General features: G+C 48.0%; 1 protein-coding gene across 3 annotated transcripts in view; it reads right to left on the reverse strand.

Moving 5' to 3' along the window:
* Positions 1-27,883, reverse strand: part of CDC45 (cell division cycle 45) — a 435,048-nt gene that overhangs the window by 112,170 nt on the left and 294,995 nt on the right. For all 3 annotated transcript variants that reach the window (XM_078667950.1, XM_078667952.1, XM_078667951.1), the window contains one exon: positions 6,657-6,795. In XM_078667950.1, coding sequence (XP_078524076.1) covers positions 6,657-6,795 — 139 coding nt within the window. The remainder of the gene's footprint in view (positions 1-6,656; positions 6,796-27,883) is intronic.

Below are 27,883 nucleotides of genomic sequence, written 5' to 3' on the forward strand. Positions count from 1 at the left end.
TCTATGAAAGATACCCCAATACTGGATAACTGCTAGGACTGAAGCTCACCGTATGACCAGAAACAAACAGACGGCGGGAAACTGGAGAAAGCAATTCTGAATTCAAAGCTCAACCAGAAGAAAAAGATTACTCAGCTGTAACTGAAAACACTGTAGAACTTTAGGTATCTTTTAACATTCAAAGAAGTGTTCTTTTTGTTACATTACTAGGATTTTTTTTTAAATTTTTTTTAGAACCACTAGTTTGTGTAAATGAAAATTTGACAGCAGTTTGAGGATAAAGTAAGGGTTTGCCCTTAAGAAGATCATCCTTATGAAACTGCAAGGAAGGTTACTTGTTATTGAAGACCTGAATCTCACTTACTCTTATTGCAGAATTTAATCCAATAGATGAGCCACTCTCCAGGAGAAGTATTTTAAATCCACTTTGTGTACGGCTTCAAAGGTCTTTTTGTAAGCTGAGCAAGCAGTTAATTAAGTTGCCATGGAAACGCTGTACATCTCGGGGGTGGAAAAACCTAAAAAGCACTTTAAGGATCTGCTGTCCTAAGATAAGAAATGCTTGCTAAATGAACCACGTCAAATGCATGGCTAAGACTAGAGAAGGATAAATCCAATTAAAAAAAAAGGTACAATTTCATGTGGAGCAGAATAAAATGCATGTATTCTCTGTTGATTACACCAAATACATAAAATACAGTAGTACTGTCACTTTGTTCCACAAGGTTCATTCGTTGGCAGTGCTCTAGCATATTTCTCTGCAATCTTGAGGAATGTACAAGAGTCGAAATTCACTGTATTCCGGAGTTAAGTCGACATTCTCAACATTGCAGGATTTGGCTGCAAGATCTGACCTTGATTCCAAGAAAGAAGTTCCGGCAGAGGTAGGGGTGAGATCTGATGCTCTTCCAAGCACAGCAGTAGCTCTGTGAACCACTATTCTATCGGCCATCATGAGGCAGTTTCAGGCAGCGTGGTTCCTTCTTCATTGTTGTTGTTGGTGGTATTAGAGGAAGTTGGGGACAAGCTTAAGTAAAGGTACCCGACCACGCATTTTAGGTTTCGATCGGTCGTAAACTTGTTTACATTGAGTTTGCCCTAGCAATATTTTTTTCAAATGAGTTTGGATTAATCATACCAATGGCATTCTTTCGATGTTCTACTGAGGGTGTCAGCCCAAGCATAGTTCATGCATGTGAGATGATTGGCTGTTAATTGGATGTTGTGTTGAATGGCCCAAACCCATATCTTCTGTGCATCTTTGGATAGGAAACTGAATCCTCCACAGGAAGCGCAAAGCGTCTCTAAATGACTACAGGTAAATCTCTAGTCCGGGGAGCAGAGTCAAAAACACAACGAACATCAAAGAATGTGCTTGACAAAACAACTAAAAGGTGGAAGATACTGTGAGAAGTTGCCCTGGTATATGATGATCACTATTCTGGTGATCACCTTGCACCAGTCCAAACAACCCTTATGGTGATGGTTGTAAGTCAACCTTATAGACCAGCTATCCTAGTGGTAGCGTGGACAGAACAGTCTTAGGCTAAAAGACTCTAGAGGGCGTGTAAAGCCAGCTGTTTTACCATATGTAACCCCATGAATATCAAATGAAAGGATACCACACAGGATATACATAAAATATATATGTATTTATTTTCTAACACACTCCTCTGAACTCTTTATGCATTAAGTTGCACAAATTTACGGTTAGGCCCTAGGGGCGAAGCAAACCATATACTAAGAAAGAGGTATAAGTACCACGTCACGAGAAAAGGAAAGGCCTAGGGCATCGCTGGGGCTACACTATCTGAACCTTAGTTTAGAAGTAGGAGGCCCACATGCGGCACGTGCAGTGTCTTTACACACGCGCGAGAGAGCCAATGCAAAGTCAATGGGAACTTAGAAGTTAGATATAGAAGGATTTAGGACACTTCCGGTTGAGCTAGAAGGAAACAACTAAAAACCTAGACACTTGGATAGTCCATACCCTTGGGAGCACCGAAGTACTCGCGTTACCTCACCCACGGACGGCGGGTGCATAGGTGTGAAAATGTGTCGGGTTTCGTCGTTGGATCCTATGGAGACCTGAAGAAAAGATGCTGCAGGCGACCAGGAGGAAGGTGTCCGGGTGGATCGAGGATGAAGAGGACCTGAAAGCAGAGGGGACAGAGTCTGGGTCACTAGCCAGTGACCGGGTGGAACCAGGAAGGAACCAGACGACGTCCAGGAGCAACCAGGTGCTGTCTTGAAGCTTGCCTCTTCAGCCATGCGGACCAGGAGGCGTCGAGGACGACCAGGAGCTGGAGGCGAGCTGTCCCACGCACGATCTCGCGGATGGAGGAGTCGACTTCCGGATTGGAGTCAACGAGCCTTGGCAAAGGCAACCCACGCAGGATTCAAAGAAGGCTTCTGGTGCAGACCAGCAAGGTCTGAGGTGCCTCACCTTTGCAGGGAGGCAAGGGCCAGTCTGGAGCAACCAGACCAGCGAGGTGGTTCAAAAGGATTGTCTTCACAGAGGCTACTAGCCAACGGGCCAGCAACCGGACAACACGTCAAGCAGAACAAGAGCAGAAGGGCCCCACGCAGAACTCGTGGAGTGTGGGGGGCTGATCTTCGTTGCAGATGGAGCTCGGAATCGGGGCTTCTCAATCCCCAGTGCACAGCTTCGAGGGTACCTCAGGAGCTGCACAGGTAGCAAGTTGCAGGCTTTTCAAGATGTCCTGTCCCACGTGTCTCGTCGCCTCCACGGATCTCAGCTATGCTGCAGTCGTGAAGAGAGGGTCAGAGAGGTCTGGAAGTCTGGGTCTTGTCAGGCTCTGTGCTCTGGTTCTGGCGGGAACGTCGACAAAGCAAGCCGTTGATTTGATGGATGGTGCCTGGTTGCCCAGGGTGGTCACTCCTTGGCACAAGGGAGATTCTTCAGTCTTCAGCTTCAGCAGAACGTCGAAGGTCCAGAGTTTCGTGTCAAGTTTCGATTCAGGATTAATCTAAAGTCTCAGGACTCAGCTCCTACCTTTATACCACTAAAAGGGGCTGGATTACTTTCTAGGTCCCTCCTATGGGTGGGACCAGGAAGGGGGGTGGTTACACCCCCTTTCCTTTGTCCAGTTTCGCGCCAGAGCTGGGTGCTGGAGTGCCCCAGCAACCGGTATGAACTGGGGTATGCAAGGAGCACCTAGTGTGCCCAAGGCAGTGTCTCATTCTATCTATTCAGCCCTCCCTGTCCTAATACACAAAGTCCTGTCTGGGGTGGTGCTCACACCTCCCCAGGCAGGAAACCTATTGTCCAAACCTCCGTGACTGGAAGGACTCCCAGCAGCAGGAGGTCAGACTTGTGTCGGTGGCAGCAGCGTCTATTTTGTGATGCTGGGGCTCTGGTTAACTTTAACCGGGATAGTCAGCAACAACATGTCTTCTCCCTCTAGAAGGGGGGAATGCTACCCCCGTCGCCAGAATTGGCGAGAGGGTAGTATTCCAAAGCATATGACACCTTACACGACATGTTTGGATAAAGCCAAACCAAAGTTAGCATTTAACCGCGAGGATTATAATGCACTTAAGAGTAAATGGTATGGCGATATCATAGAACAGCTCTAAGGACATGGTTCCGAAAGCTGCAGACAGGCGCAGCTCATGCTAGAGCACCATCTCACATAAAACCAAGCACTCTGCCTTCAGGATTGTTAAGGCCTGCCATAGGAGTGACTTATAGGTGAATATGTGTCTATATATAAGGTTAGATATAGGAATACTATATCTAAGCAAGGGGTGATTACATGACCTTGCCCCAGCTGAGTGATCAGCCAGTTGCGTCAGTTTGGATGGCCAGCCAGGGGTGGCATAATACATGCTGCAGCCCCTGGTAGGCCTTGGTTACACCTATGCCATGAGTACCTAGGGTACACTTGTACAGGGGCTGATAAAGTGAACCAATTCCCAATTGTGGATGTAACTAGAGTACATGGTGTAAATTTAGAGAGCGTGCATCTGGGCTGTGGGTCTGATCAGCAGGCCCACAGCCAAATCTAAGTCGAAAATCAGAGAAGCAAAAACAAAAAGTGGGGGTGACCATAGGAAGCAGACCCTACTCTCCTACAGATGCAAAAAAGTTTATTTTATTCAAAATGTTACTATTTCAAAACATTAAATTTTTATATATATATGCTTGAATATTAGAGCATAGCAATTAGCATAATAACAAATGTATTCTGTCCAATTGAATCCATACAAAAACAGATGGCATTATGGCTCCCCCAACAGGATATATTGCAGCAAAACAATTAAAACATCCTCATACCAGCTGCATCCTAACACAATCTAAACAATCAAGCATACTGTAATCACATTCGCACTACTATGTCACTACAAGTCGCACATTAAAAGATTTGCATACGTATAGAGACAGGAACCTTGAATGAGGAACACAGTGGTATCGTGAACAGTTTTTAAAGCTGAGTCAAAGAGGAGCACATCAATGAGACAACGGCAATCCAGAAGATAGTTGGAATAAAATAATCCAACTATGATTGCTCTGGAAAAGTCATGTACAATTTATAGTCAGTTTAGAGAAATTAGTTTTGGATTGGAACCCTTTGTTTGTAGTTCCTTTACATATACCACTTTTCGCGTTTCGGTTTGGGGCTAAGGTCTAGCCGTCACCTTCTTCAGGGCACAACTAAGATGCAATCCAGGGAATAAGCCGTGAAGGTCAGGGGAAAGAAAGATTTTTTTTTACATCTAATGTGAAATGGAGTCCAGGGCTCCATTCTATAAAGCAAAAAACAATAAAAAAAGATAATTTGAAAAATAATGCATGGTCCTCCCCGTGAGAGCAAACAAACTCGCAAGTGTGTGAAGGCTACAAGCTATTGAGTATCTCCAGTACCAACACCTGCGCCTAGGAATACATGAAGGATAGGCGTGCTGATACGAGAGGACGGTCACAGAAGTAGCAACTACCAAATAGTGACGTATGAAAAACCCGAACGAAAGTTGACAACAGTGAACAGAGATAGCTTGCTACTGCAGAGGATATCCACAAGAGCAAGCAGGTGTATTATTAGGCTCTATTAGTAAAATAATAAACACAAGCCAGGAAACAAAAGCAGCTGTAGCAGCTGGATTTTTCATTACTTTATGTTTCTCAGATCAGATGTGCTCTATGATGTGCTCTATACCTCCAACCACTTTACATGTTGGCTCCTTAAAATCATAAAGGAAACAATCACTGTTTCGCCAGAACTGGAAGATCAAATCGTTTTGGTTCTCTGAGCTTGCTTGTGATTGGTTTAAGCCTGGCTCTTTAGAAATGTTGCGAATAGTTTAATAACGTAACAGTGTTAAATATGTTCAGTTCATGTTTAACACGGACTGCTCACTATGACTACCAAGGGTCTTCCAGCTTGAAGATGAGAATGATTTGAGCATGCGAATCTATGAAAGATCCAATATTGAAGAAGAAAGAGTTCTGGGTCTTATCAATCAATGTATACATAAAACTGCTTTGTGGAGACTGCAAACCAACTATATTGGACGGGTCTGCAGCAGCCTCTGACAAAACAAAGGGTCCGGTCAAGCAACCGTCATGCAGAATAACTTAATGTCCAGATCAGAATAAGTCTCCCTTGCATCAGTAGTGGCCAACTGAGCAAAAGCCTAAGTAGGCTAGATGGTATGCCGTTCTGGTCCAAACTGCCAGTTTTTATAACAGCCCAAGTTCAGTGTACATCAAAGCTAGTAAATTAAGCAATATGAGGTGACCTTGAAGGGAGGCAGATAGGGAAAGCAGTTCTGCTTAAAGCAAGATATCAATCAGGCTGACTAGGTAGAGTCTTGGTAGCAACTTTAATAACAGTTGTGTCTATGTAGGTGCCGACAGGACATTTGTGGTGCACGACACAAAACAAAGGGTAGGAAATATGCTATTAACCACATTCATCCTCTGATTTTTTATTAAACTGAAGAAAATTCACCAACACAACTACACAAGTCACACACACCCGGTTTGCTACCCCTGGCACTGGCCAGGAAGCATCTTAGTGATGTTTCCTGGTCACTTATCTTCGGTAACACTTTTTCAGCTGAATACCATATCTAACCACAGATTCCTTTACCTTAGAATATTTCCCAGGCATCAGATTGGATCTACAAACTTGATAGCAGTGCTCCCACAATCCACTAGGTAGTACTGTGCGACTCCGCATAGGCTTAGTTCTACCCTGGAAATCACGGAGCGGAGTTGATTACATGTGCCACCGACTCCAACGTCCGTTTCTTTCTTTAATCTTTCCACGCCTTGATAGGCGGAGCACAAAGCATTTGTCAGTACAAGCATGCAGATCTCTAATTTAAGACCTTTTTAGATGGTAAAGAGACCACCCCACAAAACGGGGTGGATTTGGGTTGGGGGGGAGGAAGAATGAAACCTATGAGTCACTGGAGCAATACTCTACAGCAACAGCTCTCTGGTTGTCTTATGGTAGGGTTTTCCATTCAAAGGACTGATTGGGTGGAGGCGGGAGTTCAGAAGCAACTATCTGGGGATCAAAGTGAAGTAAATTAAATAAATAGTTTGATACCTTTCAAAATACTCTCAGATTCGGATCATGCAACTCATCTCAGCCTGGGGTACATGTCTCTAAATATGGACTGACCTCCATCAAGTAGCAGTACAGGAACGGCCCCTGGGAAATGATGAGATTTGTGCAGATACAACTTGCCACAGTTTGCTGAATAGCACACAGCTGCTTTTTGGCCAGATCAATCCCTTGACGCAATTTGTCCATATTACTCCTGTAAGAAACAGAAAACCAGTTATATGAAAGCAAAAAGAGAAGCAGAAATTCCCAGTTCTCAGTGCTGTAGTCACCTCGGATATAAAACCACAAGGACAGATCCTTATACTCAGACTGGAACCCAGACTTACTAGTAACAAGTAAAATGGTCCCGGTGGGTAAAATTCATCCTGAGATTTACCCACCCAAGTCCATCAATCACATTGGGGTGTAGAAGTGTGTCACTCAATGAATCATTGAGCAGTTGATTAATTGGAAATGCAGTGTATTAATCAGATATCTGTGCTAGATGGATACATTACTTACCTGTAATCCTAGTTCTCTTCCAGGGGTATCAAAGTCATAAGCACTGAATATTCCAACCCATGCGCAGGGACCCCTGAATCATTAAAAAGAAAATGATTTGTGAAAACATATATATACAGCTCTATGTATATATACATATCATTTTTCACAAAGCAATGCAGCCTTCCAGAATAAATCAAAGGCTAATCAATGTTCTGAAAATCGGCTTTTGCAACCATAGATTGGACAAAATAGAAAACAGGAGGACAAGAATCACTTGAACTTCTTTAATGACCAGAAGAAAGTTAATCTGCAAAACAGCAGGCATTGTTAGCCCATAGGCTGCATTGAAAACCTAATAACATAGAAAATGAAAGCAATTGTTAGCATAAACAGGCAGCCATGACCCCCAACTTCCCATTCTGCCTCAGGGGTGACAGTTAGGTCAGTTATTCTTTGCGGAGGCCAGAGGGTCAGAGCACAAAGATAAGACTTAAAAATTCTTCATGAGGTGGGTGGGTTGCTTATGACTTTGATGAGGATACCCCTGGAAGCAAACTAGGATTACAGGTAAGAACAAAAGTTACTTACCAGTAAACTGTGGTTCACCAGTATTGGTGTCTTTCATAGATTCACATGCTTGAATATTCCCAGTCGTCTAAGTGGGAGTCCCAAGGTACATAACATAGCAACATAACAATCACATAACCATAGTATAGATAAGAAATAACCATAGAGGAGCATTGAAACAGAGCTTAACAGATAGAAAAACTTGTCACATTAATAAAATATCCAAGTCATTGTAAATAGTCCAAACTCCAGCCAATCAGGCGCTAGCACCCTCTAGAATGTTCTACTCAGAGGCTCAGGCCCGCAAATTTTCGTAGCACAAGAGTGACATAAGGGTCAAGCAGAAGAGGAGAGCCTCTGAGGGGAGGAGGGTGGGTCGCATGTAAATCTATGAAAGACACCAAAACTGGAGAACTACAGTTTACAGGTAAGCAACTTTTGTTCTTCTCCAGTATTGGGGTGTCTTTTCATAGATTCACATGCTTGAATAAGAGTAGTTAGCAGTGATACAAAAACAATGCAAGGTAAACCATAAATAATCGTAAAACACAGTACGATAAACAAAAACTCCAGCATAGAAAAAAATGGTACCTTGTATACAGGAGGGAGGCAGAGGCTCACCTTATTTAAAGAGATTACGTAGGACTGCTTGCCCCATGGCTGTATCAGCGTTGTCAGCAGCTTCCAGACAGTAGTGCTTGGTAAAGGTGTGTCTGCTGGACCATGTGGCAGCTCTGCAGATGTGCTGAAGAGGTACACCAGCAAACAGCGCAGTAGAAGAGGAAACTGACAGAATGTGTTCGAAGAGTTGCAGCAAGTGGTTTTCCAGCTTGCGGATGACAAAAAGCAATTGCAGTAGACAGCCAGAGTGCAATAGTCTGTTTGGTGACTGGATGCCCCTTTCACATCCGTCCGTAGGCTACAAAAAGTTGATCAGTCTTACGGATAGTAGCCGTCCTTTGAAGATAAAATTTCAGACATCTAACGAATGTAGTGTCCTTTTTGCTGATGTTTGAGGATTAGGGAAAAAAGTTTTTTAAATGACCAGCTCATTAAGATGGAAAGCAGATGGCACTTTGGGAATAAAGGCCGGATTGGTGCGGAGCAAGACAGAGTCCTTGGTGAATTGTAGGAAAGGCGGTTTTGTAGGCAAAGCCTGAATGTCACTGACTCGACGAGAAGAAGTGAGTCAACAGCAGCGAAGTCTTCCAAGAAATGAATTTGAGATTGACCTTATGGATTGGCTCAAATGGGGGATTCATTAGTTGTGCCAATACAATGTTTAAATGCCAAGGAGGAGGCTGGCGACGAATTGGGGGAAACATCCGAAATAGGCCCTTGAAAAACTGTTGAATTAATCTGGAGGAGTAAAAAGAGGTGGAACCATCCTGTCGAAATCTTAAAATTACTGCCAGAAGAACTTTGAGAGTAGAATGTGAGAGGCCCGATTTTGCTAGATTTAAAAAAAAAAATAAGGCAAAAGTTGGTCTGGTGTAGAATGTACGTTCGCAGCTTCACACCAAAGACAGAACTGTTTCCATTTGAGTTTGTAGATTTTCACAGTAGAGGCTGCTCTAGCCTTCAAGAACTTCCCTACAGTCTGTTGGACTGTTAAGTTGGCAAACCCATAGTGCTCAGGTTCTGTGAGAAGGTGGCCTGATGTGCAGTGCTCACTATTCTAGTGATCACTATATATCAGTCCAAACAACCCTTATTGATGATTGGTTGTAAGTCAACCTTATAGACCAGCTATCCTAGTAGCATGGATACGAGCAGTCTAAGGCTAAGACTCTAGAGGGCGTGTTAAGCCAGCTGTTTTACCATCACATTACCCCTTGAACACCCAGTGAAAGGACACCACACAAGTGTTATGAAAATAAACAATGTATTTATTAGAATCACAACAACCCTGTACTCTTTATGAGGACAGGATGCTAAGCACACAACAAAACTCTTATGAAAATACTTAAGTTAGCACGTTATACACAAATGCCCGAGGGGCACGAAAAACCATATACTCTAAAAGTGGAATGCGAATTACTAGCAGGTAAGTAACGATTCTCAGAGGCTTTGGGATCGCTAGGACTGGACTACTGAACCTTTAGATTACTAGCAGGAGGCCTAGGGAACTCGGGTGCAGAGTGTGCACTCTCACGCGGGATGCGGGACAAAGTCTATGGAAGCTAGAATTCACAAAGTTAGTGTTCACGGGCGAACCCGACCTGGTAGGGAGAAAACGACAGTGGATCCTGACCCTTGGATAGTGAGGCTATGCTGGGGCACCGAAATGCCGAAGTTACCTAGCCCAGGGGCTGCAGCTGCATAGGTCTGAAAAGACGTCGGGAATCCTCGTGCCGGACCAGGAGCCTGGAAGAAGGAAGTTGCTGGCAGGCGACCAGTGAAGAAAAGTTCGATGGATCCAAGCCTGGATCAAGGAAGAAGAAAACCTGAAAGCAGAGGGGACCAAGTTCTTGAATCACAAGCCAGTGATTAAGTGGGCACCAGGATGGCACCGGGCGAAGTCACCGCAGTCAGGTGAGTGGGCGCTGCTGGGCTCTGCAGTCTCTCGGACCAGGAGGCGTTGTCGGCGACCAGGATGGAGGTGCGAGCTGTCCCACGAAGGTTCTTGCTGTCGACGTCGCTGGACCCAGGATTGGGCAACAAGTCTTGGCAAATGCAAGGCCCACGCGGTGGACCTAAAATGGCGTCTTAGCCGGACCAGGAGGGTCCAGGGTACTTCTCCGATGGAGGGAAGCAAGGGCCAGTCTGGAGCAACCAGACTAGCAGCAGTATTGTCGTCGGGCGTCGTTCGGAAGGCCACAAGCCAGCGGGCTAGTAGCCAAACAACGCGGTGAGCAGCAAAAAGCAGAAGGGCCCCACGCCGATCGTGGAGATGCTGGGGGGCTGCTCTTCGGTGCTGGAGCTGCTCAGGGTGGGGGCTTCTCGGACCCCAAAGCACTCACCAGGAAATTACTCGGTGGGCTTGCTGTGCAGAAGTCGTGCAGTCTTGGCGATGGCCGGTCCCTCGAGGTCTCGTCGCACCCACGGTTCTCAGCTGTGCTGTAGAGGTGGGTAGAGGTCAGAGGTGCCAGGGAAGCCGGGTCTCGTCGAGCTGGGCAGTCGTATTCCGGAGGAAGGACGTGCAGCAGACCGCAGTGTTCTTAGATGGTGCCTGCGGATGCAGGGTGACTACTCCTTAGCCACAAGGGAGAATCTTGAAGAAGAAATCGTGAAGTCCTTTCGTGGAAAGTGGTATCTTGATTCCAAAGATGATCTAATTTGGAAGGGGGCCTGCTCCTACTTTTATCTGGGAAAAGGGGGCTGGCACGCGACTAAGTCCTGCCCTATGGGTGGGACCAGGAGGGGGGTGGTTACACCCCTCTCCTTTGGCAGGCTTTCCCCAGGCCAGGGGCTGGAGTGCCCCTGGAACTGGTTTCAGCCGGCCTATGCACAGTGAGCACCGGGGTGCCACTTGCAGTCACCTTCCTCTGTAGCCCTGCCTACCTGGAATACACAAAACCCTGTCTGGGACGGTGCTGGCACCGCCCCTGGCAGGAAACCCTTTGTCCTTGCCTCCTGCTCTGGGAGGACTCCCAGCAGCAGGAGGGCAGACTTGTGTCTTGGTGGCAGCATCCATTTTGTGGATGCTAAGGCTCTGTCTGACTTTAACCGGGGTTACAGGTTACATACATGTCGTGTCCCTCTAGAAGGGTGGAATGCTAACCCCGTCGCCAGAATTGGCGAGGGGTTAGTATTCCAATTCGTATGACACCTTACTCGACACGTTTTGATAAAGCGATACCAGAGTTGGCATATAACCGCGAGGATTATAATGCACTTAAGAGTATATGGTATGCGATATCATGGAAACGGCTAAGGGATGGATCCCGAAAGCCGCAGACAGGCTCAGCTCATGCCAGAGCACTATCTCACACGATTCCAAGCACTCTGCCTTCAGGATTGTTAAGGCCTGCCATAGGAGTGACTGATAGGAGATCTGTGTGTCCATTTTTAGGGTTAGATATAGGTATACTATATCTAAAGCAAAGGGTGATTACACCACCTTGCCCCAGCTGTCGTGCAGCCAGTTGTGTCAGTTTTGGATGGCCAGCCAGGGGTGGCATAATACATGCTTCAGCCCCTGGTAGGCCCTGGGTACACCTATGCCCTGGGCACCTAAGGTACTCTGTACAGGGACTGATAAGGTGACTCAGTATCCAATTAGATATGTACCTAAGGTACATGGAATCCATTTTACAGAGAGAGCAGTAGGCCTGGGGTCCTGAATAGCAGGGCCCCAGGTCAACTAAGTCAGAAAACCAGCAAAACACCAGGCAAAAAGTTGGGGGCAACCATAGTCAGGGATCTACCTTTCTACATTACCCCCCCCCCAAACGAAAGGAGATAAGGCTATCCTTGCCAGGTAAGCCTATATTGCCTGAGTGGCCATATAAGGAAGTACCAGCACTGGCATGGTTACCCCCTATCTCATGGTCCACTAAGCAATCCCTCACCCTAAGGGTATCTGAGGGTCTCCACCATAGGGAATCTCTACCTGTGGTGTGTTTTGGCAAAGGAAAAGGCTGGTGCTGAAATGGAGTACTGAAGTGAGGCTCCACTAATTTTGGGCTCAGCTTCCTCCAATCATTTTCCACCATAGAGGCCTTTCTTTCCAAGACTGAGTTGTTTTGGGCTCTCAGGGTCAACCTCTGGCTACCTACAGCTGGAGGTTGGGTCCCTCTGTTTGGCTTACTGGAGGGACAGGTCAGGTTTGGGGCCCTTAGGTCCCAGGTCTGGCTGTGCCCAACAGTGTCCATCTGTGGGAGGTCCCTAACTAAATTTAAGGGGGATCCCTCAGGAGTTTGTTTTATTTTCACTTGGCTAGGACTGCTAGCTTCAGTGCCCTTAATCTGCTGATTGGGGGATTCTTTTGGACAGGGGGCCCGTTGGGGTCCAACACTGGCCTCCCTGACCTCTACAGCCCTGGGCTGACTGAGGCAGGGTAGAGAGGGGCAGGTTACCTGCTCCAGACTGGGTCCCACCTTGGAAGGGTCCACTGACATCAGGGGTTCTGCCAGGCTAGGCCTGACTACCTCTGTGGCAGTTTCTTCACAAGGGGTCAGATCAGTTCCCTGAGGAGGCTGACCCTTTCCTAAAGTCTGGTGGGAGGGAGATTTCTCTTCCTCCTCAATGCTCTCTGTCTGGGTGGAGTGATCCATAGTTTCAGGCTTCACAACACTATCATCTGTCTGAGTTTGAGCTGTGGCCATCACAACTCTCCCAGCCTTTTCAGGAGGGGGCTCAGTTTGGGTGTGGGCTGTGACCATCACAGCCTTGACAACCTGTTCTGGGAAGGAAGTTGTCTGAGACTGGGCTGTGACTGGCACAGCCCTCCTGACCTGTTCAGGGAGGATATCTTGGACTGGGGCTGTGGCTATCACTGCCCCACTAACCTTACCATGGATGTTTACCATTTTAAAATGGGTTTCTTGCTCTACTTCAGCCCAGGCTGAGAGCTCTAAATCATTCCCCAGTAGGCAATCTACAGGCAAGTTTGGTGACACTGCCACTCTTGTGGCCAGTGACACCTCCCCAGCTGAGATTGACCACTGCCATGGGATGATCTCTCTGTACTCCATCAATATTGGTCACCTGGTATGTGGCACCAGGTAAAAGTTGCCTTGAGGGGACTAGACTCTCAGTCACCATAGTGATGCTAGCCCCTGTGTCTCTATAGGCCTCAACTTTTATACCATTGATGATGGGCTCCTGTCTGTACTTGCCCAAAGTGTTGGGACAAGTTGTGAAGTTGGCAAACCCCATGCCAGTCTCACAGACAAGAGTATCTAAGTTTGGGGACCTGGTTAGGCCAGAGTCCCCAGGGACTCCCAAAGTAAATGCACCCAAATTCTTGGGGGCACTCCCACCACCTGGGGGATTACTACTAGTAGTAACAGGAGGTTTGGGAATGTTACTTGGGGGTATGTTCTCCCTATTGTTATTCTTTGGGCAACTGCTGTCAGTTTTCAAATGACCCACCTGTTTACAGGGATAACAATAAGGTTTCTTCTGGTTATTAGAAGGATTCTGGGACCCACCCCCCTCAGAGGATTTTTGGGGCCCTGATGTGGTTTGATCTGGAGATTTATTCCCACCCTTCTCTTGAGGCTTGGTTGATTCCTTTTTCTGGTCACCACCTTGGTTCTTGGGCCTAATCCTGGTTCTGACCCATTTGTCTGCCCTCTTACCCAATTCTTGTGGAGAGGTCAGATCAGAGTCTACCAGGTGCTGGTGTAATAACTGGTTCTGACAATTATTTAAGACTTGCTCTCTCATAATAAGATTATATAATCCTGTGAAGTCAGTAACCTTGCTACCCAGTAGCCAGCCTTCCAAAGCCTTAGTGGCACAATCAACAAAGTCAGACCAGTCCTGAGACTGAGTTTTCTGGGTGTCTCTGAACAGCAACCTGTACTGCTCAGTGGTTAAGCCAAACCCATCAACCAGTGCATTTTTCAGGACCTGGTAATCATTAGCATCCTCCACTCTTGTAGTGAGGAGCTTGTCTCTACCTTTACCATCAAAGGAGAGCCACAGTATAGCTGCCCACTGACTTTGGGGGATGCACTGTACAGTGCAGGCCCTCTCCAAAGCAGCCATCCATTTCTGGATGTCATCCCCTTGTTTAAAGGGGGGCACTATCTTTGTCAGGTGTTTAGTATCCAAACCCTTCTCTTTTTCTCTTGGGAGATTGCTGCCACCAGTGGGAGCTAACCCACTCATCTGCTGCTCTCTAGCCAAGGCAAGCTTCTCTTTGGCCAGGGCAATTTCTTCCCTTTCAATCCTCAGAGTAGGCTGTCTCATCCTAGCTTCATGCTCCATTCTCTGAGGGGAAGTCAATCTCCTCTGGGGAGAGTTCCTTCTCCTCTGAGAAGAGGCATTAGAGTGCAGAGATCTATTGGAGTCCCTAGAAAGAGATCTATCTCTCCTAACTCCAAGGTTAGGCCTACTTAGGGTCAGTACTGGGGGTCCCCCAGATCCTAGCCCAAGCAAGTCTAAGTTGGCCCTAGTTAGCCTTCCGACTACCTCAAGACCTTTGTCTACCTCGTCCCCAGAGAGTTCCTCTTGATCCTCCTCCTCAACTGCATTGGCAATGTTGGGGAGGTCTGGATCCTCAGAGGTTCCCTCTAAGGCTGGCATGTTCTCATGTAACTGAGAAAGCTTTCTGGCATCATATGTCTCTAAGAGACCTATCAGAAAGGGAGTGGTGGGGTTAGACCCCTGCTTCAGTTTCCTGGAGACACAGATTTGTCTCATCTCCTGAAAACTGAGAGCTGCATATCTTGAAGTGACCTGTGGAGGGTCAACACTGACCAGGGGAGTCTCAGTAGATTCTCCCTGGGTAGACATGCTTTTCTAGTGAGGTGTAAGTGGTGCACTTACCTACACTATATGTTTGCCTACTGATCCCTTGCTAGAGTTGTAGTTTAGGGTGTGCTAGGCCCTAGGAGCTACAACAGCTGGTTCAGTAGAACTCAGAGTATTCTAAGCTAAGTTATATGTACCTTTAGTACTTATGTGATCTTTTACAAGATATTCTTAGGGCATGTGTGGTAAAACAACAGCAAGCTCAAATCCCAACCGCTGCTCACCAATGTGAGAAGGTGGCCTGATGTGCAGTGCTCACTATTCTAGTGATCACTATATATCAGTCCAAACAACCCTTATTGATGATTGGTTGTAAGTCAACCTTATAGACCAGCTATCCTAGTAGCATGGATACGAGCAGTCTAAGGCTAAGACTCTAGAGGGCGTGTTAAGCCAGCTGTTTTACCATCACATTACCCCTTGAACACCCAGTGAAAGGACACCACACAAGTGTTATGAAAATAAACAATGTATTTATTAGAATCACAACAACCCTGTACTCTTTATGAGGACAGGATGCTAAGCACACAACAAAACTTATGAAAATACTTAAGTTAGCACGTTATACACAAATGCCCGAGGGGCACGAAAAACCATATACTCTAAAAGTGGAATGCGAATTACTAGCAGGTAAGTAACGATTCTCAGAGGCTTTGGGATCGCTAGGACTGGACTACTGAACCTTTAGATTACTAGCAGGAGGCCTAGGGAACTTGGGTGCAGAGTGTGCACTCTCACGCGGGATGCGGGACAAAGTCTATGGAAGCTAGAATTCACAAAGTTAGTGTTCACGGGCGAACCCGACCTGGTAGGGAGAAAACGACAGTGGATCTTGACCCTTGGATAGTGAGGCTATGCTGGGGCACCGAAATGCCGAAGTTACCTAGCCCAGGGGCTGCAGCTGCATAGGTCTGAAAAGACGTCGGGAATCCTCGTGCCGGACCAGGAGCCTGGAAGAAGGAAGTTGCTGGCAGGCGACCAGTGAAGAAAAGTTCGATGGATCCAAGCCTGGATCAAGGAAGAAGAAAACCTGAAAGCAGAGGGGACCAAGTTCTTGAATCACTAGCCAGTGATTAAGTGGGCACCAGGATGGCACCGGGCGAAGTCACCGCAGTCAGGTGAGTGGGCGCTGCTGGGCTCTGCAGTCTCTCGGACCAGGAGGCGTTGTCGGCGACCAGGATGGAGGTGCGAGCTGTCCCACGAAGGTTCTTGCTGTCGACGTCGCTGGACCCAGGATTGGGCAACAAGTCTTGGCAAATGCAAGGCCCACGCGGTGGACCTAAAATGGCGTCTTAGCTGGACCAGGAGGGTCCAGGGTACTTCTCCGATGGAGGGAAGCAAGGGCCAGTCTGGAGCAACCAGACTAGCAGCAGTATTGTCGTCGGGCGTCGTTCGGAAGGCCACAAGCCAGCGGGCTAGTAGCCAAACAACGCGGTGAGCAGCAAAAAGCAGAAGGGCCCCACGCCGATCGTGGAGATGCTGGGGGGCTGCTCTTCGGTGCTGGAGCTGCTCAGGGTGGGGGCTTCTCGGACCCCAAAGCACTCACCAGGAAATTACTCGGTGGGCTTGCTGTGCAGAAGTCGTGCAGTCTTGGCGATGGCCGGTCCCTCGAGGTCTCGTCGCACCCACGGTTCTCAGCTGTGCTGTAGAGGTGGGTAGAGGTCAGAGGTGCCAGGGAAGCCGGGTCTCGTCGAGCTGGGCAGTCGTATTCCGGAGGAAGGACGTGCAGCAGACCGCAGTGTTCTTAGATGGTGCCTGCGGATGCAGGGTGACTACTCCTTAGCCACAAGGGAGAATCTTGAAGAAGAAATCGTGAAGTCCTTTCGTGGAAAGTGGTATCTTGATTCCAAAGATGATCTAATTTGGAAGGGGGCCTGCTCCTACTTTTATCTGGGAAAAGGGGGCTGGCACGCGACTAAGTCCTGCCCTATGGGTGGGACCAGGAGGGGGGTGGTTACACCCCTCTCCTTTGGCAGGCTTTCCCCAGGCCAGGGGCTGGAGTGCCCCTGGAACTGGTTTCAGCCGGCCTATGCACAGTGAGCACCGGGGTGCCACTTGCAGTCACCTTCCTCTGTAGCCCTGCCTACCTGGAATACACAAAACCCTGTCTGGGACGGTGCTGGCACCGCCCCTGGCAGGAAACCCTTTGTCCTTGCCTCCTGCTCTGGGAGGACTCCCAGCAGCAGGAGGGCAGACTTGTGTCTTGGTGGCAGCATCCATTTTGTGGATGCTAAGGCTCTGTCTGACTTTAACCGGGGTTACAGGTTACATACATGTCGTGTCCCTCTAGAAGGGTGGAATGCTAACCCCGTCGCCAGAATTGGCGAGGGGTTAGTATTCCAATTCGTATGACACCTTACTCGACACGTTTTGATAAAGCGATACCAGAGTTGGCATATAACCGCGAGGATTATAATGCACTTAAGAGTATATGGTATGCGATATCATGGAAACGGCTAAGGGATGGATCCCGAAAGCCGCAGACAGGCTCAGCTCATGCCAGAGCACTATCTCACACGATTCCAAGCACTCTGCCTTCAGGATTGTTAAGGCCTGCCATAGGAGTGACTGATAGGAGATCTGTGTGTCCATTTTTAGGGTTAGATATAGGTATACTATATCTAAAGCAAAGGGTGATTACACCACCTTGCCCCAGCTGTCGTGCAGCCAGTTGTGTCAGTTTTGGATGGCCAGCCAGGGGTGGCATAATACATGCTTCAGCCCCTGGTAGGCCCTGGGTACACCTATGCCCTGGGCACCTAAGGTACTCTGTACAGGGACTGATAAGGTGACTCAGTATCCAAATAGATATGTACCTAAGGTACATAGAATCCATTTTACAGAGAGAGCAGTAGGCCTGGGGTCCTGAATAGCAGGGCCCCAGGTCAACTAAGTCAGAAAACCAGCAAAACACCAGGCAAAAAGTTGGGGGCAACCATAGTCAGGGATCTACCTTCCTACAGGTTCCATGATGCTAAACGAAGAGATGCCGGATAACAAACCTGTCCCTGATCCATTGTCAGAAGATCCGGAATAGGGGGGGGGATCAGAATCAGGTTGCACTGCGACAGGAGCAGGAGTTCTGTAAACCAGATTTGACAAGGCCACCTGGGAACTATTAGGAGAATGTGGCAAAGTTCCTTTCTCATTTTCCACAGCACCCTGGGGACTAGAGGAATCGGCGGAAAAGCGTATGCATATATTTTTGACCAGTTCATAAAAAAAAGCATTCCCGCACGACTCTGGTTGGGGAAGCAAACTTGCGTAGAATGGGCATTTGCGGTTCAGATTGGTTATGTCATGTTATTTGCACTTATAGAGCGCCCGGTTACCCTGGGGTGTCCTGGCGCTAAGTACTGGTTACTGGGAAAAGTTGAGTATGTGCTACTGAGAAAAAGGCCACATCTTCAAGCCCTTATGGAAGGAGAGGAGATCCAGGGCATTCCTGAGCTGAAAAGGAAGCTCGTTCCAAGCTCTGGAGGCACAGAGAATGAAACTTCTGCCTCCCCAATTAGTTTTTTTAAATGAGGCAACTTGCACTTGTTTGGCACCAGTGGACCTTAACATTCAGCCCGGTACATACCATTGGAATTTGCGCATAAGGAACTCTGGACCCGTTCCATTGACAGCCTAAATACGGTGCATAATGCCTTAAAGCGTGTTCTTAGCTTTACTGGGAGCCAGACCAATTTCTTAAGTTCTCCTTTCACAGAGACAAACTTCGGTGTTCCAGACAGCATTCTAGCCGCTGCGTTCTGGACTAATTGAAGTCTGTTCATATGTTGTTTTTGAACATTAAGATATAAGCTGTTACAATAGTCCAGACGCGACATTATGAGGGCCGACACCACTGTCTTGAGATTGCTCTCGGTAAGGAAGATCTTAATTTTCCTTATTATTCTGAGAACCATAAAACAGGCTGAGATCACTGTACTTACTTGATCCACCATGGTAAGTTTGTTGTCCACCAATATTCCAAGGTTCTTGTGGGTACTGGACACAAACCAAGGTCCTTCGGCCACCACTTAGGTGTCCACATCCGAGAATTGTTCCCAAATTTTATGACCTCGGTTTTGGTGAGTTTTAAACAATTAGAGGACATCCAGATCGAGATAGCACTGATAGAGTCATCGAAGCAAACCCCTTTCTCCTTTTCAGCTCCCTCCGTCAGCGACAACACAATTTGTGTGTCGTCAACGTAGGAGGTGAGCTGGAAGCCAAAGGACCTGATAACTCCAGCCAGTGGTGCCACATATATTTAAAAAGCGTTGGGCTAAGAGATGAGCCCTGTGGCAAGAGAGTGAGAAGGGTTTAGAGGTATTGCCATCTAAATCTACGGTTTGCGACCTTTCTGATAAGAAAGATTGCAAAAGTTTCCAGGGAAGACCTTCTACACCGATCTCAGACAACCAGTCCATCAACACTTTGTGATGGACCGTGTCAAAGGCCACAGACAAATCCAGTAGAATCAATACGGCATTTCCTCCCCTGTCTACGACCTCTCTAATTTCCTCCGTGGATTTCAACAAAGCCAACTCAGTACTATGATAAGCTCTGAACCCATATTGCGATGAGTCTAGAGAGTTGTTAAGATGAAGAAAAGCACTGAGTTGGTTGTTCATTTCCTTTTCCAATATTTTGGCAGGAAAAGGTAGCCTAGAGATCGGCCTGTAGTTATTAGGATCTTTGGGGTCCAGAGTCTGCTTCTTCAACAAAGGAAGAACAGAAGCCTTCTCCCAGATTTTGGGAAAAATGCTGGATGAAAAGACGGCATTCTGCAAAGGGGTGAGTGCCATTCCAATTACTTCAGGTATTTGTTGAATATCCCAAACAGGGCATGAGTCATTAGGCGCCCCTGATCGGACCGAGTTCAGAACCTTGAGCGTATCTGACGTCTCCAGGGGTGAGAAATGGTCATCTGTCAATGAAGAGCCCTTCGTATTGGAATTGATCGGATCCCTTTTATTTGTATCGGTAAATGAAGAAAATTATTTCAATTTTAATGTCTAAGAAAGTCCGCAATTTTATTGCAAAATTCAGGATGGCCTTGGCTCCTGGGATTGATCGGGGTGGACAGTTTTGTAATAGCTGTGAAGAGTTCCTTTGAGTTGGATTTAGCTAATGCTATTTGAGTTGAAAAGAACTCTTTTTTTTGCTTCTAGAAGCGAATGCTTATAAGTAGTAATACACATTTTGTATCTTTCCTTTTCCGCTTCAGCATAGTGTTTGAGACATGCCCTCTCTGATTGCTTACAAACCAGTTTTTTGGCTTTAAGCTCTTCAGAATACCAAGGAGCTGCAGGTAAAACTCGTTTGGGAATCCACTTTTTTCTGGAAACCAACTGATCGCAAGTCTTAATTAACCATTTATTATAAGCAGCCGTGGCATCTTCCACATCCGATGTAAGGTGACGCAACGTTCTCATAAGGGAGTCTTCAAATTTCTTAATTTCCAGTTTACCCCAAGCTCTGGTTGGGAACAGATCCAAATTTGGGGGGCCCCCATAACCGAAAGATGTAATCCAGTGTGGGTTGAAGTAATTCCCGCTTGTGGATGGATGAGGTTGACCTGCTCGAGTCCGCTAGAATGTTGGACGCTCCCGGAACATGCACTGCCGTCAGAGTGATTTGATGCTGGATTGCCCAATCCCAGATTTGTTGAGCCTGAAGGGAAAGCAGAAAGAACCTTGTGCCCCCTTGTTTGTTTATATAGTGCATGCATGTTGTGTTGTCCGTCCGGATCAACACCGAAGCTCCCTGAATGATGGTGCGAAAAGCCTTTAGCGCCAGAAATATGGATAGTAACTCCAGAAGGTTGATGTGCCAGGTCCTTTGGTGGGAATCCCATCTTCCTTTGACTGAGGCCTTGAAGGTGCGCTCCCCAACCTTTGAGTGAGGAGTCTGTTGTGAGAGTGAAATTTGAGGTATCCACCAGAAATGGACGACCTGAAGAGACGTTTGTTTCAAGAGTCCACCACAACAGAGCCATTTTCATCGGAGAGATGACCTTGATCATATCGTTGAAGGATCCTGAAACCTGAGCCCATTGTTTGTCTAGTTCCTCCTGGATGAGTCTCATTTTCAGGCGGCAGTGAGGGACTAGGGGAATGCAAGAGGACAACAACCCTAGCAAAGACTTCAACTGCCGAACAGAAACTGACTTTTTGACCGGAGGGAGGTTGCTAAGTCGTTGACGCCTTTCAAGGGATACAAAGGCTTTTGCCAGTTTGGTGTCTATTATGGCCCCCAAGAACGTCCTAAGTTGAACGGGAACAAATTGAGACTTTTCCAGGTGGAACGTAAGGCCTGGAAGATGGATCTGCAAAGTAGAGTGTGTCGGGACGCTAGTTCGAACGACTGTGCCTTCAGAAGGCAGTCGTCGAGATGCACAAGTTACTTACCTTCGGTAACGATAAATCTGTAAGAAACAGTACTTAGTGTTAGATTCCTTACCTTAGAATATCCCCAGGCGTCAGACTGGATCCGGAAAGTTTTGCGTAGCAGTACCCCTGCGCGTCGGTAGGCGTCGTCGGTGGCTCCGCGTCAGTCGTCGGCGTCGTTGGCGCCGGGATGACGTCGGAGTAATTAGACGCCGTCGTCGGAGTAATTAGATGTCGTCGGAGTAATTAGATGCCGTCGTCGGAGTAATTAGATGCCGTCGTCGGAGTAATTAGACGCCACCCTCGCACGCGGACGTCAGTTCTTATACATAGCTTTTCCGCGGTAAACAACCTTTACAACGCAACTTTTACCATGCAGTGCCTTTACGACGCAACTTTTACAACGCAAACCATTACAACGCATTGCGCTGGGGGGCGCTCTAGGATAGGGAATGTGTTTAATGTACTATCCAACACCTTCCCTACTATCCACGGGGACTGGAGTTGGAATAGTAAATTAAACAATTCACTATCCAGCGCCCAAAAGCAGTATGCGTTGTAAAAACCTCGTTGTAAAAGCATGCGATGTAAAAGCATGCGTTGTAATGTCATACATCCCTTTTCCGCACCAGGAACGCAGAGCCACGATAAAAACGAACACTGGTGCCATGAAACTAGGGCCCTTGGGAGTTGGAGACTGGACAGGTTTGGCGGAAGAACTGTCCCCTGCTGCTGCGACAGAAGATCCTCCCAAAGAGGGAGCCTGATTGGAGGATGAATTGCCATGCTCCGGGTACCAGACTCTTTGTGCCCAGTCCAGAGCCAAAAGAATAAGGCCGGTCGCGCTTGACCTTCATCAGGACTCAGGGCAGAAGTGGTACAGGTGGAAAGGCATACAGGAGGCCGCAACTCGCGACAAAAAGAATCGCAGAGCGGCTGCCGCCTTGAAAACTCCAACGTGCAGAAATGGTGACATTGCCCGTTCTCTTCGGTAGTGAACAGATTTAACCAAGGCGCTCTCCACCACTGAAAGAGACCTTGGACCACCTCAGAGTGAAGTCGCCGTTCGTGATCTACCAGGCACCAACGGCTGAGTTAATCCGCCCTAGTGTTCAGAGAATCTACCAGGTGTTGAACCACCAGGGCCATGCCCTGATGTTTCTTGGATTTACCAGAAGACCTTGATTTTTATCTAATGGTCTCCGCCCCTGTCGAGTTTCGCACCGGGACACTGAGTAGCTGTGCTCGTTATAAATGCATTTGCTGGGGTTCACTATGTTATTGTCAGAGGGTCTGCCGTAGTCGAGGTGGGAACGACAGCCTGGGTGCGAGCCCGCCTTCAACAGCCAGTCATCGAGCTAGGGGAAGAATGGAATCCCTCATCTGCGCAGATGAGCTGCGACCACCGTCATCACATTCGTGAACACCCAAGGGGCACGGGTAAGGTCAAAGGGAAGCACGTTGAACTGAAAATTATCGTGGCCTACTGTGAACTGTAGATAGCGCCTGTGGGCTGGCAGGACAGGAATATGGAAATAAGTGTCCTGCAAGTCCTGCGCCACCGTCCAGTCTCCAGGGTCAAGGGCAGACAGTAACTGAGCCAACGTGAACATTTTGAACTTCTCCTCCCGGAGGAAGCGACTGAAGGCCTGGAGGTCAAGAATAGGACACAGGCCCCTGTCCTTCTAGGGGAACCAGAAAGTAGCGGGAATAGCAACCACAAGCTACTTCTGGCGCAGGGACCCTCTCTATAGCCCTCCTGGCCAAGAGAGCAGAAAATTCCTGGCGAAGCAGCGCCAAATGATCCTCCGACATGCGATCGAAACATGGTGGCATGGACGGAGGGGTAGTCTCGAAGGGGAGGGAGTCGCCACTTCGGACTATTTGCAAAACCCACCTGTCCGATGTGATGGATTGCCGGTGGGGAAGGTGATGGCGAATTCTGCCGTCCACTGGCCGTTGATGGGCCTGAAATGTCGAACTAGGAGGATTTGGAGCTGCGGCAGGGGGGGGGGGGTGGATGGACTGGCACGCCCACTTGCTCCCAGACCCGCGAGGTTACTCACGTCCCTGCCACGCAAACACTGGGCAGTTTGCATGAACAGATGGCTAGGCTGGGCTGGGCGTGGCTGGGCGCCCCTTCCATAGCCACAGAAGAGGCAAAAAGCAGACTGGAGTGGTCGGGAAGGCGCAGCAAGGCCCAAAGATCTGGCCGTAGCTTGTGAATCTTTAAAGCGCTGTAGTGCAGAGTCTGCTTTGTCGTCAAAAAGACGGTAATCAAAGCGCATGTCCAGCAAAGTTGACTGGACATTCCCCGAAAAGCCAGATATCCTCAACCAGGCATAGTGCCTAAAGGCTACCGACGTGGCAATTGTCCTGCCCAGTGAGTTTGGTTGGTATCTAGTCTACATCTTATTGAGAATTTGGCGCTACCGACTGGGAGAGAATGGCCTGGGCCTCCTCCGGGCACTGAGGCAGCACCTGTGCAACCGTATCCCATATGGTGTGGGAGAATCGGCGCAAGAGGCAAGCGGTATTCACAGACTGCAGCGCCAAGCTGGAGGAAAAGAACACGCACTTCCTCATGGTGATCCATCTTCTTGGATTCCCTATCTGGGAGAGCAGAAGAGAATGCGCCCTTTGAAGAAGAGGCTTGGACCACCAAGCTCTCGGTGGGAAGGGTGTTAGATGAGGAAAACTGGGTCGCCCGGGCCGGGCAACCGTCTTTTCCATAGGAGTCCCTGTGCTGGGCTTGGATCAGGTGCCCAGGAGGACGTCAGTGATGGCTTCACTGAAGGGCAGAAGGGGTTCAGAAGAGTAGGCCGCAGGCTGAAGCAACTGTCAGGAGGTTAGTCCTGACTGAGCTGAAGGCCCAAGACCTCAGCCGGCCTTCCCACCACTATAGCGTAGTACGCTCCCTCCTCCCTAGCCACGGTAGGGAGAGAAAGCATGCCAAAGCCTGGAGAAGTGTCCAGATCACTGGCATCACCCAGGTCCTTTCTCCAGTTCGGTTCTTCCTGCTGGTCTGCGAAATGATCCAGAGGCCTCCAAGGCCTCATCCCCACCTTCTGGGCGGTAGGGAACACCAGGGATGAACAGGCAAACTAAAGTACCCTCCGGCATCGGTTCCGACGTGGGTCCATCTCCGGGTTGGGCATGTGCCTTCCGGGGGCACGGCCGGCACCAGGGACATTGACGCCGGAATCGGCGCCGGGGAAGGTCAGGTGACCAGGGTCGATCAGGATCCAGGTCCGAAAGGCATGCTGGAAGAATCGGGCTGCCCAAAGACAAGGTGGAGGGCCACATAGAACTTGCGGAATTGGGCAGGGAACGCTCAGACTCCCGGAAACTGGGAGGAAGCGTGGACTCTCCTCTGATGTAGGCACCAGAGACAGAGCCTTAGAGTGACAACGCTCCGAATCCCACGCTGCGTTAGCCAACCGACGGGGAGAAGTGGAAGAGGGTCGGTGCTGATTCTTCTTGGACTTACCAGAAGTCCTTGAAGACTTGAAGTGCGACGAGGTGTGGGAGCTCCGCGAGCAGTCTCGAGACCTTCCTCTCGAATGAGACCTGAAACGACACGGAGCTGACCGCCGGGCCTCCAATAACTTTTGGGACTGCTCCTGCAAAGACTATGGACTCATGGCCTGGCAGGCGGAGCATGACTTCGGGTCGTGGTCACACTCCAGAAACCAATGACACATGAGGTGCGGATCAGTCACAGACATCAGCTTGTGATAGGAGTTGCAAGGGTAGACCCTGGTCTGGTGTTGGGACATCCCTCGCACACCAGGAGTCGAAAACTCGAAAAAGATGTAGATAAAACGTCGAAAAAAGCTAGTAAAAAATTATTAGGGGGTAGCTCTCTCCAGATCTGCGCTAGGCTGGCGCGGAGAAAGAAAGAACTGACGTAAGCGCGCAGTGGTAGCGTCTAAGTAGGCACCAATAAGTCGTCCCAGCAACCACGCCGTCGCCGACGGATGTTGAGTCGACCAACGCCAGCCACAGACGCAAAGGGTACTACTATGAAAAAATTCTCCAGATTCAGTCTGACACCTGGGGGTAATTATAAGGTAAGGAATGTACAACTAGCTGCCTCTTTCAGATATGTGTAACACGGAGTCAGATGGTGCTGGCAGCAACTACATTCAGCACCCAGAAGCCACAAGTCTGTGCAATCATGCGCTATATTGAAACATTTTATTATGTTAAACCTGTGTTTCTAAAACCACCAAATACATATTCATCTCAAAGCAAAGCTGCAGTGCAGTGTACCCAAATAAATACTTTTAAACTCCTTCCAGTAGGCCGCAGTGAGAACTAAGTTACTGTAGACTCATGCAGGCAGATTCACCCATAGGAGGGACCTAGCAGGTAATCCAGCCCCTAGATTTGGTACATAGGTAGGAGCTGAGTTCCAAGATTTTAGATTATCCTGACTGAAACTCTGATACGAAACTCTGGACCCTTCGACAACCTACTCGACGTAGAAGACTGAAGAATCTCCCTTGTGGTCAAGGAGTGACCACCTGTCAGGTCTCGTCAGCCAGCTTCTCAAAAGCCTTTGTCAGTCCGCTTGGGATTCTCTGTTGGTCCTCGAACTCCTCAACTCCCTTTTTGGAGTTGGAAACAGAGGTTGGCGTCTGCTTGGGGCAAAATGGTGGATTCGTAGATTGCCTTCCTTTGACCCGCTTTTTGGTGGAGGTTGGCGTTCTAGTTCTTTTGCCCGCCCGCCATTTCGTGCGCTCGCGTTCTAAACGCGGCGCACTTCAACTGAAGAATTTCGCGAGTGGACGCCTTCCCTTGGCGCTCCGGCTCGTTTCGTTGTGTTCGTGGAATTACCTGAAAATATTCTGAGGAACCTTCCGGGAGACCTTTGGTCTCATTTCTGTCTTGACATCCGTATCCTGAGTTTCCTGAAAGCCTAAGGATTATAGCGGTATTTTGGAACCTCGTCACCCGATGTACAGAGGGTCAGAGTTTTGGAGCGCTTTCCTCAGGTGACGCTAATCTTGCCTAGCAGTCAAACGGTAAGAAGAGCGTATTATTTTGCTCCAGTTTTGAACTTGGGAAATCAAATATTTTCGTTCTTTGAAAAATCAGTTCCTACGAGTCTATTCAAGTATCTTTGGTCATCTGCTGTAGAAACCATAGGCGAGACTTTAAATATTATTTTGTTTCACTCGAGCTGAAAGAAAGCAACGCCCTCTTCTGAACAGTACAGATAAAGACTAAGGGTATCATTTGTGGAGCTTCGAACTATATTTTGTAAAAGACTATTCCACGAGACTATCAAACAAACAACCAGCCAGTAATTGTCCTAATTTTCGGAGCGTCCTTACGAACTCTCATCAGGCGCTTGTATGACCCAGCATTCATCTCTTCTCCTCATGGCAAACTCCAGTAGAGGAAAGTAAATAGGGGTATTGATATATGCATATAAATATACTACTGTCTGCCACCAAATTCTACCTTCAGAAGGGAGATTCCAGATCCATTGGAGAGAAGTCTGAGGTCATTCTTACAATTATTTTTGGTAAAAAGAGAGAGGCAAACTCCGCTCAGTTAAAAGGTAAAAGCTGAATAGGGAGTGGTGAGAGTAGTAGGATAATTTCAACCTGTGGGTGGAACTTAGTAATCCTTTGCTTATCGTTGCAGGTACCCATCTACTGAATTCCGAAGTAGACGAGGACTTAGAGTGGCAGTCTCTCTTGTTGTTTGTTATCCACTTCCCCTTTCCCCCTCTCTCCTGGGCTAGGAGAAATCCGAGACCAGGGGGGTTCGGGAGTTGGGAATTAGCATCTAGAAGATTAGGCCAGATCGTCTCCACGGATCTCCGGAATTGCAGGTACTGCTTCTGACAGATTGAAGTGCCACAATTACTTTCCGTCCAGGCGAAATGGCTGAGGGTTTGGATGTCAAGGCTTTGGCATCGATTCTTGAGGGGTTGCAAAAGCAGCTAAGTGACACGAGGGAGGAGGTGAGGAAGTCCAATCAGGAGGCCAGTCATCTCCGTCAAAGAATAGATGAGCTCTCCATTAGTCCCAGTCCCAATTTTGGAGGAATTAAGTCTTCCGCTTTTGCCCCATCCCCTTCGTCTTCTTCAGAGTTAACTACGCAGGTAGTGCATGCCATGTCCCCTACAATTCCATTAGCTCCGCCAGAGAGATTTCAAGGTGACCCACACAAGGCTCAAATATTTTTGACTCAGTGTTCCTTACATTTCCTGTGTAAGCCCATATTATTTAAGGAAGATCAATCCAAGGTGGCGTTTGTGCTCTCTTACTTGAGTGGAGATGCCGCGGCATGGTCTTTGCCGCTAGTCTCTTCAAATGATCCGGTTTTGTATAAATTTGAAGATTTCAAAACAGAATTTCTACGAATTTTTGATCGAAGAACTATCTCACAAACTACCGACAACGA

Source organism: Lissotriton helveticus, chromosome 11, assembly GCF_964261635.1.
Source record: "Lissotriton helveticus chromosome 11, aLisHel1.1, whole genome shotgun sequence".
Lineage (NCBI taxonomy): Eukaryota > Metazoa > Chordata > Amphibia > Caudata > Salamandridae > Lissotriton > Lissotriton helveticus.